We start from the raw sequence: 11,685 nt of genomic DNA on the forward strand, positions 1-11,685 counted from the left end.
GGGTTGGTCAACCTAGCAACCTGGATAACGATTAACTTTGGTCGAAATTAGAAGTAACTGACGGAATGACATTGTTGAGTATCTAATGGTACTTTATTTGAAAAGCCATCAAAAGATACCATTCAGAAAGAAAATAGCATGTTCTTTATTTTCCTTATTGTGTTCTAACTATAGTCCAAGTTATTCATTAAGAAACCAACTAAGTGTAGTCCAGGACCAGTAACGACTTTATTACAACGACTTGAAATTACAAAAAAAAAAAACAGTATACATTTACCCTTATTGAATCTGATTTCACGTTCCAAGTTAACAGTACTGAAAAATGTCTCGTAAATTAGACCTCAACTTTATTCTGCCGGGCTCTTACGCCGAATTCCAAAAGGTTGAAAGTTAACAAACGTCTGTTATTGATGTGCACATGTAATATTGCATTCAGTTTATTTTTAACTTTCCATCACTTTGGACAAGAAAAGAATGCATCTCATCGCAGCAAACTAAACCTGTGAGGCTTTGCATGTGATCATCCAAACAAAACGAGAGACGGAAGTCAGAAATACCCATGAAGATGGCCATCTAGCTTTCAAGCTGCAAACTACTGACATGAACCTGCTTTTAAGACGTAGAATTTATCAGGATATGTTAGCATTGAGTTTCCTCTACGACTGGCATCAAAATAAGTTCTATTGACTACTTAAATTTGAGGTACCGCATTGTTACTTCTCAATGTGACTACTACTGCTAAACTCAACACAATCATTATACCCGGTTTACTGAATTTAGTCCATTCTGCGGATCTGTTAAAGCCAACAGAACGTTTTTAAACGGATCGCTTATATACATTTATAATAACAGTCCGATATAGGTTAATTCTAGAAAAACTGTAGTGTAGGTGTCTACGAGGAAAATGATAGTGCACAGCCCTGGCTTTTAATCCCTTGGTGAAACTTTGAGCATGATTTTCCCTGGAGGGCAGGTGAGAACAGCACCAACAGCAAAATCAAGTGGAGGCTGCAAGGAAAAAAGGTAAATTCAGCGATCTTTGTGGAACAAAAGATGCAGAAACGTATGTCTACACAGAAATGTCCCTGAATGGTGAGATCGGCTATGGTTATTGCCGAGCCTCAAAGGTCTACACGAAATTTCCAGTTTTATCTGAAAAGTATAGTTAAGTGCACAAATACCCTGAAGTGCAAAATAAGCCGCGATGTTTGGCGTAATTTTTAGGTGAATCATGTACGATATTTTACGTTTCGCACCAAAGCCCACGAATGATGACAACGTCTACATGTTTAGAAACCACAGACAATGATGCCGGGGGGACCACCTTTTTAAGATGACCTCGTTACCCTTTGGGGATATAATTTGCCGATTAATACAGCTCAAGGTGTTCACTAAAATCTAAAATGATCGCCCGGTGTTAAAGTTATCGCGGTGCCTTTACCTCTTAAGGGTTGTTTTCATAATTCCGGCAAGCACCCCTGTCATATTTGCAGGAAGAGTTCCCTCGAGACAATAATGTAAGCAAAACAGACTTTCGTGTATGCGAACTTACCGGCGCTGTTTTCTCAGTGCGCTCTAGCTTGTATTTCTTCAGTAATCTCACCAGGGTCAGTTTAATTTCCAGCAAAGCAAATCTCATGCCGACACAGTTGTGAGGACCATATCCAAATGGCATGAATGTGTAAGGATGACGCTTTGCTTTTTCTGCGTCGGTAAACCTGTTTTCGTTGAAATGAACCGTCGTTTTAGTCCAAATAGCGATTGCTTGAAAAGTATAAGAGTAAAATTTTGAAGATGTGATGAAAATGTTATCTTCTTTTACTGAATGGAAAGCGGACCAAAGACTTGAAGGTCTGTGTTTTGGTTCGATTTTACTCTTGGTAAATTTACCGGTAGGTATTTTCCGTTGTTCTGATGTTGTAGTATATGATAATAAATATAAGGCAACGAAAAATACCAGATTATACCGAGGGTAAAATCGAACCAAAAACTGTATACGATTGTGTTGGATAAAGTAGAATGGCAGTGGTATGCAAAATGATCCCGACTTTTAGCACACACACAAACAAAAGTGCTCGAGGAACTTAAAAACAACAACAACATGAAATAACTGTAATAAACATCAGGGATCGTCACCTCTCTGGATCAAACTTTTCGGGCTCTGGCCAGATCTCTGGGTCATGATGAATTGCATAACATGGAATCATGACTGGTATTCCTTTTGGAATTTTGACTCCTTTGATGATGCAGGTGTCGTTGCAGTTTCTCTGGAGTCTAAGAAATCAATGCGTTCCAGTTAGACAAGGCACAATGGAAGGAGTTCTTAATATGCAGTGAGATGATAGGCCATTTGACTAATACTACTCGATTGAAAATGGAATTTCGAGCAATTTCCCGATCCTTAAATATCACTTTTTTACCATGATAAATTAGCAGTGACTCTCTTTTCCGTTTTCTCTTTTGACTGCTTTTATCGAAAGGAGTTCCTGCTAACCGTAACCAACAGTGTTACTCAGAGTTGTATTTCCCACATACTTACATAAACCCTGGGGGATACATTCGCAGTGCTTCGTTAATAACCATGTCAAGGTATTCCATCTTGTGAAGAACATCATATGACGGCGACATCTGTGGATAAAAAGTCATTCAAAGAGATTTTAAAAATAAGGAGCAGAACCGTGGGTGAACGAGAAATGCCACAGGAATAAGAACAGGCCACAGCTTTTTCGAGTTCTCCCAAACTTTCCCGAGTGTGTCAATAAATCGCTAAAAGTACAAGGAAAATGTTTCCTTTTTCATTTGGAAAATAACGCAAAGAAAGACTGGAAAATCACTCGTTTATTTCGTTAGCAAAATGTAAGTTCTCTTTGCTCGCGCCATCGATATGCCAATAGCTCATGCTAGCTCTATGTTTCTGTCGAATAAAAGACGTACAGGGTTTGGTGCGTTCTTTCTTACATGTTGCTTTTTAAAACACTCAACTCCGCGGACTATTTTGGTTACGATACGAATTGTTGTTTCCTGCTAAAGGTGATCACTCACTTTTAATGTTGAGGCTCAAATTAGTTTCAAAGAATTGCGAACGCCCTCTCCAACTTTTAAATTAATAAGCTACATGTACGTACCTCGTCTCCAGGCCACATACGGTCAATCTCGTCTCTCAGTTTGTCTTGCACGTGCGTATCAGTGGCGAGATGATAACAAACAAACCCCAAAGTGGTACTGGAAGTTTCATAACCAGCCAGAAGGAACACAAGACTTTGAGCCAGAATGTCATCATTATCAACTTTTCCTCCTCCAGTTTCTTCTTTTGCATCAAGCATCAATTGTAGCATGTCTTTCCGCTGTCCTTTGCTGTGGCCATTTACTTTTGTCCTGTCAGCGATGATTTTTGCTGCTACGGCTCCAATCTTCTCAAAATCAAAAGGGTCTGGGAAGTACTTGAGTAGACGGTCTCCAAATGGTAGCAGCACTACAAAAATTAAGTTAAAGGTGTTATCGGTGGCGAAGTTCAAACGGTATCTAAATTTCAAGAATTGGGAAAACGATTTAGTGGCTGACCATCTAGGACTCATTGTTTTCCAACAGAGGCAGAATTCCAGATTACTTGAGCATGCGTCACACTCGTTACTAATTACAGTTTCCCCTTATACGTGTTAATTGGTGATAAATATATAAAAAACACAATAGAAATACAGAAAAAGAAGCAGAAGTTCCTTACACATTATTCCAACCAAAGGGTGTGCTGCCATAGCCTTCTTTGCTAGTTCAGTGATTGGATCATTCTCAACAGTTTGCGTTTCCCCCTTGACTCCAAAGGCCGTTGACAAAATTACTTCCATGGTCAGACTCTGAAGCCATCTGGAAAAAAAAGTGAGAATTAAGATCGGTCAATAAAGTTTCTTGACCAAGACTTCATAGGCATCCAATTACTAAAATGAGATGGCAGCCGGGATACAGGGAGTGGAAACCTTAAAAGAAGCATGGCAGAACGGCGACAGGGTGTGAAAGGAAATAAGATGGGAAGCAGGATCTCTGAAAAGGGCAAAACATGATATGGCGGTTGAAAGGCAAGATTTCATTTAGTAGATAAATGTGCGAACTTTAAAACACTACCTGTGGAAATCAACTATCTCTCCTGTCTTGGAAATCCCATCCACTTTCTGCATCAAAGTATCCAGTGCTTCATTCATAAAAGTCATCATCTGAAAGGATCGATAGCAAAGTGTTCATTGCTTTGTGGAGAAAGTATTTTCTGAGTGGCCCACAGGGAAACTGAAGTAATTTGTTCATATACAACCCGAGGCTAGCTGCTGGTGATATTGGTATTTCTTAGTCCGTGTAGATGGGATAATATGTTCATATACATCCTACTAGTGATATTAGTATTTCTTAGTCCGTCTAGATGGGATAATAAGTTCCTTGCAGGGACACTCTGATGCATCTGTTGCGTGACTAACAACGTGGTTTGAAAATTATACTTTTTTAATGATATTATTTGAGGGAAAACGTTTTTTTCCTGTCAAATCAAAAAGATTGGTAAGGTTTCAGTTGACAATAATCAATAACAATAATCTGTCAGTGGTGAGCAGATCAATTATTTGCCTGCTCGCCACTGACAAATCACGATATTTCACTTAACCTGGTCCGATAATTGTTTAAAATCATTTCTCTCTTGACCAGGTAATGGGTGCAACAATAGTACTTTCACTGACTGAAATATTAACTATAATTGCAAGGATTATTTAATTTTGGACATCAGATCATTTACTTACATGCTTCATTTTAGAGGCACTGAAGGTCGGCGACAACGTATTACGAAGGTCCTTCCACTTCTGACCAGGTACGACACTTAGCATTCTGTTGTAAGGCTTCGGAATTTCTATAAGGCTCTGATGATCAAATTAAATTAGAATGGTCATGCAATTGAACATCATGAATTTTATGCCATTCGGAGACTAATGGCTTAGGTACCGTACGCTGTAGGTTGACAAGATTTGTTTGGCTCTGCCAACAACGTCGACAAATTTTGTCTCCACCAAACTTTGAATTTGGTAATGCGTACGCACTTGAAAACACCAAAATATTTGATAACCACAAGTGTCAATCACGTTGAATGTATAGACTCTAAAAAGCGAGATCAAATTTTATTTGATTGACATTTTCGGTCAAATTAACGCCTACAAATTGTAAAATCTGACAGTTTTGACGCTTGACTAAAGTTTGTTCTGCTCTGAGGCAGAGCGCTTTTGAAGTTTGGTACGGCATGACAAAATTTTGATAGGAAGAAAAACACCTTACGCACTTGTTGAACGGAACTGATGACAAATATGTTTGTATTTAATTATATTTGAGGAATAAGATGTAAAAGATGTATTGTAGATAATCAAATTAAATTAACACGTGTAATTCAAAATCACGAAAAAGATTCCGTTTGGGAATATGCTTAATCTTGAACATTATCTATGGACTCAGTCAACTGATAATAATGTCAAGAAAGATGACAACCATTAAGTTTATCAAAATAATGATGTGAAAAATAAGTTGCATTGTACATTCGTACCAGTCTATCGTGGAACTTGGGAAATTCTTTAATGAGGATCTCTTTGATCATGTCAGGATCACCAACCATAAGGAATGGCTGGCGGAAGAAATACAATCTAAAAAAAGTGAACATAACCATAAATAATAATTATGTATTGGATATCCATCAAACAATTCGTAACTTGAAATGGCAGAGCTGTCATATCGAAGGTCAGACGTGGTAACTAATCAACTAATAGATTCCATGTTGCCCTACGTCTGTTCTGTAATCTATCTCATATGATGTCAAAATGTGGTAAGAACATTTGGAAACTTTGAAAGCATATGTCATTAAAGATGTGTACATTATTCATCGCGGTGTAAGATAGGATAGATGAATTTTCACTCGTTTGTCTCACGATGGAGTCATTTTAAGATGTAGATCGCGACGTTTCGACTGCTATACTGGTAGTCTTCATCAGGCGAGGAGGTCATATGCTGCGATTTTTTGTCAGTTCGAAGTCGTTATAGTTCGAAAGCGCAATAGGGTGCAACTGCATTTTCGAGCTATAACGAGGTCGAACTGTCCAAAAATATATTTTGAACTTTACCAAGGACATTGGTCACAGATGATTACAGACACATCACATACCCAAAGACCTTGCCATATTTCTTGTACAATTCCTGATGACGTTTTGGAATACTGTTTGGCTGCACATGTGAAGACAAAATAATTTTGGTCGTTTCAAATCAAGTTTTATGAACATGAAGAAACGACAGGTAAATATAAGATTAATTTAAACCTTACTGCAAATGAGATGTCACGTAAAAGCGTCAGTGAGGCGCGTTGGAAATTTTTGCAAAAACAAGACGCTTTAACAATAAAATAATAATAAAACCGCTGGTGTTGCTAGTTTACAACAGATCCCAAAAGAGATCACTTTCCAGGACATTTTTTAAGGAATAACGTTAATATTTAAATGCTGAAAGCAAAAGGGATTTAATTACACCAGGATAGCAATTGCAGAGGCCACAGCACAATACATTAGAGAAATAACATGAACCTACATCAAAAAGAGTCCTCCCTGTGTTTCCTAATATTGGAAGCGGTGTTGGCCCGGGGATTCCAAGTTTCTTGAAAACAGTGAACGGTTCAACAAAGTACCTTGGAAATAACGAATGAGTAAGTCAATTAAATATCAATCCAAACATAATTTTCTTCAAATTGGATAAATAATAATAATAATAATAATAATAATAATAATAGGAGCTAAAACACGAATAAGAATTAGAGCATTGTTTTGACGCCCCTTCGGAGGGACGTTCATTGTTGTGTGACAATACCCACAAGAACCCGATTGTAACGCTCAAAAACAAAACCTCACTGATGGCAACGTAATATGCTCGAGAGCACATTACTTTACAGAAAAAAAAATAATGAACAGTTGATGTAGTGCATCAGTTTAAAGAATATCGTTGACACATACCGGTAAAACAACACAAGCAAAAATCCGATCAAAAGTGTGACCCAGTGATCGTTGGCAAATTGTGCTACCGTCTGCAAGAAGTCATTCATGTTATCTTGGTATATTACACTACAAACTCAATTCGTCAGATTTGTCCAGAGAGCTTCCTGACTGGAGCAGATTAAATAACTTTTTCCTCTCTTCTGGTTCCGTGCAATTCTCTTCTGCGAAAAGACAAAATTTGTACATGTACAAGGTCGTATAACCGTGACATGGAAAAGTTATAATTATTCGGGACAACTGGTTCTGACCGCGTCACGGCCGAGGAACAAAGCGATTTAAACCCAACCCGATAAAGATTTTTACCTGAGAAAATTCAAAACACTGGAGTACTTACTTCACTGAATATCTCGGTTTCAAACAGCAAAGTTTTTCTCTCACTGATTGTAATGCTTTTTCAGCCTTGCATGGGAGCTTATATAGCTGAGCTGTGCATAATTAATTTATTTTGCCTCTGAATGCGTAACATGTAAATTTAGTCACTGATGTAATGTCGTAATGGTTGTGTCACGTCTCGAGGGTAAAGAAAAATTTGTTTTCGCTTTATGATCTATGTACTTCTCGTTTTGCCGCTATCTCATTTACTCTCAAGGATGACGCGATAAAATTTTTTCAGCAAAGGTGAAAAAAAAAAAAAATTGATTTTCCCTCCTCAGAACTGTTGCCGGCATTTTAACACTGAGTTGCATCAGTTTAGCAGTTGATGTAATCACCGGAAGTGCGTAACGTGTAAACATTCAGAAACGCTTTTACCATATCTGGGTAAAGTGTAGATACTTTAATTTAAAAGCGATGTTTTTTTTCGGCCACTCATAGATTCTCTATTGTCCAAAGCTGTTTGAGTTTGGATCTCCGAGAAGGTGATGTAACATGTTCAATTAGAGCACATGCATTGATCGCAGTTGCTTGTCACGGACTTGCATGTGATATGAGTTCACATTTTTTACCCACGTTCACAGCTTATTTCACCTTGAAGGTGGGATATTTTTCTTTGTACAAAGTGCTGGTGTGTTTAAGGCTTCTGAGTTGTTATTTTTTCCTGCGCTGTAACAGAGAAACACCTCCGAAGTTTCATGCTTAGGTGATGCAAATCGGAACTGACCTGACAATGTTATCTCCGAGTGCCCTTCGAATTTTATGCCTAGGTGATGAAAATCGGAACAGACCTGACAATATTTATTTTTGTTGGGATATAAAAAGATTTAAAGTGATTCTTTACAACAGAAAATAACTGTGATACATGTACACTGTATTGCTTAGAAAAGCAATATGACAGCCATCAATTCACCAAGAAAACCACACGACAATATCATTTGATGGTCCTTGATGATTCCAATTATAGATACTTCTATTTCACCATATCAAGTAAAACTTGTACCACTTGTACAGTGATCATCACGAAAAACCGATACTTATCACACTCCACTCTATAGTTTCGCGACATATGGTGGATTCTTTAATAGACCTTACACACATTTGTGCTACCTCAAATATGAAAACATAGCGTGCACAAGGTTTTCAACCCATCCCGGGCGCTCAATATATACTGATATATTTATTTGATAAGTGACCCCTGAGTAAGCAAGCTTTTCCTGTCGTGAATGTAATCGCATCACATCTACTGAAAGGGACACGTAGCAAGGGTCCACGTTGACAATTTTTCGTTGTCACTTACAAGTACCACGCAGTCGCTCTTTCTGGATAAGGGACTGGGCTGAGAATGTTAGGGGTATTGAATGGTCTTCGCGGACATTTGCGAGCATGCGAGCAGTGCGTTTATTTTTGCGAGCAAGAGCATTGATCAAATTTGTCTTGCGAGCAGCGAGCACTTAAGAAAATACAGATGGCGAGCAGCGAGCATTTCATAAATTTTGCGCTAGGCGGAATCTCTCTTTTATTAAAAGGAAACGTTTTGCGCTAAGTAATCTGCTTGACACCGTTCAACTACTGATCCCAGCAGCTTACAGCCATAACGTCAGATGGCTTCGCGTGAGCTTGGTACAGTAGACGAACGCTCAAGGAGATCTAAATCTTTCTAATATCCGACGTTGTGAACGCATCACGACAAGAAGCTAAAAGTTACCAGACTTTCAAGTATTGTGACTTCAAACGTTATTTTGGTTATATTATTCTTATGAAATGTAAACAACGTTGGCATTTTAGTCTAACAAGCATTTTGAGTTTCGGTTTCGATGATCGGCAAACTGGTTTCCCGCTGATTGACTGAAAAGGATTCAACGCAACGGAAGCTTTATTTGGAGGCTTCTAGGATCTAACCAATTGAAGCCGTACAGCTCTGACACGCTCTGAAGGTCGAATAGTAATAGTAATACTCTACATGTCTTCATGTCTCTAGATTACTTTCTACCTTTGCAGGTGCCTTTCGCGAAGAATTGATACGTACGTCAGTTTCAATTAAACGTCAGCAAAACGATAAAGCATGTTTCCAGAAACCTTCATAGCGCGTACGTGCTTGACTTCTCCAATGTTTCCCAGTTTTGCCATACAGGAATTGAACACATTTTAACGAGAATCTGAGCATGCGGGCAGTGGCAACAATTTCGCGAGGACGAGCAAGCGAACACTCGTCTAACTTCTGCGAGCAATTCGAGCAAAGGCCAAATTTTGCGAACGCGTTTAAATTGAATGGGACCATTCGATACCCTTCTACTGTTATTTCTTTACTTTACTTCCTTTTCCCCTTGGAGCTTAGCAAATGAACACGCAATCGAAACACGGAAAAACACTGCACGCAGAAAACTATTTACAGACCGTAAATCTGACAAAAACGTTCCCAGGTTAGGTCCGCGAAAAAAGGTCTGGAGAGGTATTTTTTGTTTTCGCCTGTTGTTAGCAATCTGGCTGTCACAATAAGAAGTTTTGCACCTGAGAACCTTACAGAGTGTCAGTCTAAAATGCATATGACGATTCTTTAGCAATGATTAATACTGGGCCGGGTTCGAAGATCGTTTAACGCTAAAACGGGATTAAAAGTTAACCCAAGCATCAATTTTTGTTGTATAAAAATGGTTTTCACTTCTTATGTTTGGTGTAGTTTGAGATTACTCAAGCTCAAAACTGAAGGACAAATGATACAAACAGAAAACTTCACCGAAAAACTACAAAACTGAAATCAAAATTCTCCTAATCCTGGGTCATCTTAATCGGATTTTGAACAACCTGGCCCAGATTATTGGAGGCAACACAAGGTGTAGCTCTTCACTCGCGTACCATCCTATTAGACTAAGAATAGAAACACACATGACTACGGAATGATAATTTATTTTTGGTATAGCTGGTCAACGAGAGTTAGGCTGACAATTCCTTTATAGAAATCCCTTCCCCTCTCCCTTCTCCACCCCCGGATAAAATTTGTTTTTTGGCAAATAATTCACCAAGAACCTGACGAAGAAATTTAAAGATGACTTGATGGAAAATCCTCCCTGTAAAAAAAACAAAACAAAACAAAATGTTGACATCCGTCATCCTTGGGTTCAGTAAACCGATGCACGTCACATTGGGCAAGGCCCAAGGTGTCAAGTATCAACAAGAAATTGCAGTCGAACGATAGCCTTGGTACCAGCATCGTGCTCTGGTGACGAGGTTTTAACAGCTGAATATTTGTAACGTAATGGCTGATTGTAGTAAACCACGACTACTACAGTAAAACAAGGCATATCCAAAGGGCATAAGACAAGAAAGAGAAAATTAATGTAAATTCGACGTTACGCTGTATCATACATCATGCTTAAGATTGAGGTCGCTAATGTCAATGCCAAGGTTAGATTACATAATGCATACGTACGTTTATTGCAGCTGCCAATCGGCTTTTCAGTCAAAAAATTTAACTAAAATATTATATAAAAATACAAAAATACAGACAAGCTAATTACATTCCAGAGATGCTCCATTTTCAAAACATCTGATTCGAATTTCAGTGCCTGTATTCGCATGAAATTAGCGAATTTGTGTTTATTATTTGGCATAATACAGAAAGCTGCACCTTGAATCATGGGATTTCATTCTGCTTTGAAAGCACCGTCGACCAATGAACTTTTAGCTAATGTGAGTGACGGAATAATAGTGGCGAGGCAGGCTACTTTAAGAGCCTTATCGTCCGGTGCAGTTGACTGAAGTGGAGCAAGATTTCCAAGAAAAGACAGTACCCAACTAACAGCTTGAAAATCAGGTGAGTTTTAATACCTTAAGTAATAAACACGAACTACATCTGTCGGTTTTTGATTTAAATAGTGGATTTGTTTACGCTAGTCTTGAATTGATACACGTAATTGGTAAAATTATCACGAAACGGTATTTCAAAGGAATTATCACGGGGCCGACGTGAACGTTGATTTTTTTCTTTTGCATCGTCGATCGAGACAATAAAACGAAGAAATTATACTGATTTTGCCGTCGTACCACAGATTAGGTTGTGTTTTAAAGGCAAATGTCAGTTTTATACCCTTGACATTCCTTACGTTTTCGTCTGCGGCGAATTCGTGAACTTAAAATTAAACCACCTTTTCGGGGTAACGTTTAGTACTTGCTTGAAATAAACGGGGGCATCAAATTCCCGAGATCAAAGTGCTATTTATTTCAGGCAACTTAGTGGGGGATGGTCTATAGGTGCAGAAGA

The 11,685-nt window shown here is 38.4% G+C and overlaps 1 protein-coding gene across 3 annotated transcripts; it reads right to left on the reverse strand.

The window, feature by feature from the left end:
• Nucleotides 1–121: 121 nt before the first annotated feature.
• Nucleotides 122–7,641, reverse strand: LOC145478968 (cytochrome P450 3A8-like). Of its 3 annotated transcripts, XM_081457186.1 has the most exons (13): nt 7,387–7,641; nt 7,011–7,213; nt 6,592–6,688; nt 6,176–6,234; nt 5,564–5,660; nt 4,776–4,892; nt 4,117–4,205; nt 3,722–3,861; nt 3,126–3,472; nt 2,540–2,628; nt 2,137–2,274; nt 1,553–1,718; nt 122–1,008 (listed from the first exon to the last, which is right to left on the reverse strand). In XM_081457186.1, the coding sequence occupies exons 2-13, from the start codon at nt 7,097–7,099 to the stop codon at nt 928–930; spliced, it is 1,509 nt and encodes a 502-aa protein (XP_081313312.1). In that variant the 5' UTR covers nt 7,100–7,213; nt 7,387–7,641; the 3' UTR covers nt 122–927. The 3 variants fall into 3 exon arrangements, with proteins under 3 accessions (XP_081313312.1, XP_081313310.1, XP_081313311.1); XM_081457184.1 differs by having other exon boundaries at nt 122–1,718; XM_081457185.1 differs by having other exon boundaries at nt 122–1,718; nt 7,011–7,431.
• Nucleotides 7,642–11,685: the final 4,044 nt, after the last annotated feature.

Source organism: Orbicella franksi, chromosome 2 (genome assembly GCF_964199315.1).
Source record: "Orbicella franksi chromosome 2, jaOrbFran1.1, whole genome shotgun sequence".
Lineage (NCBI taxonomy): Eukaryota > Metazoa > Cnidaria > Anthozoa > Scleractinia > Merulinidae > Orbicella > Orbicella franksi.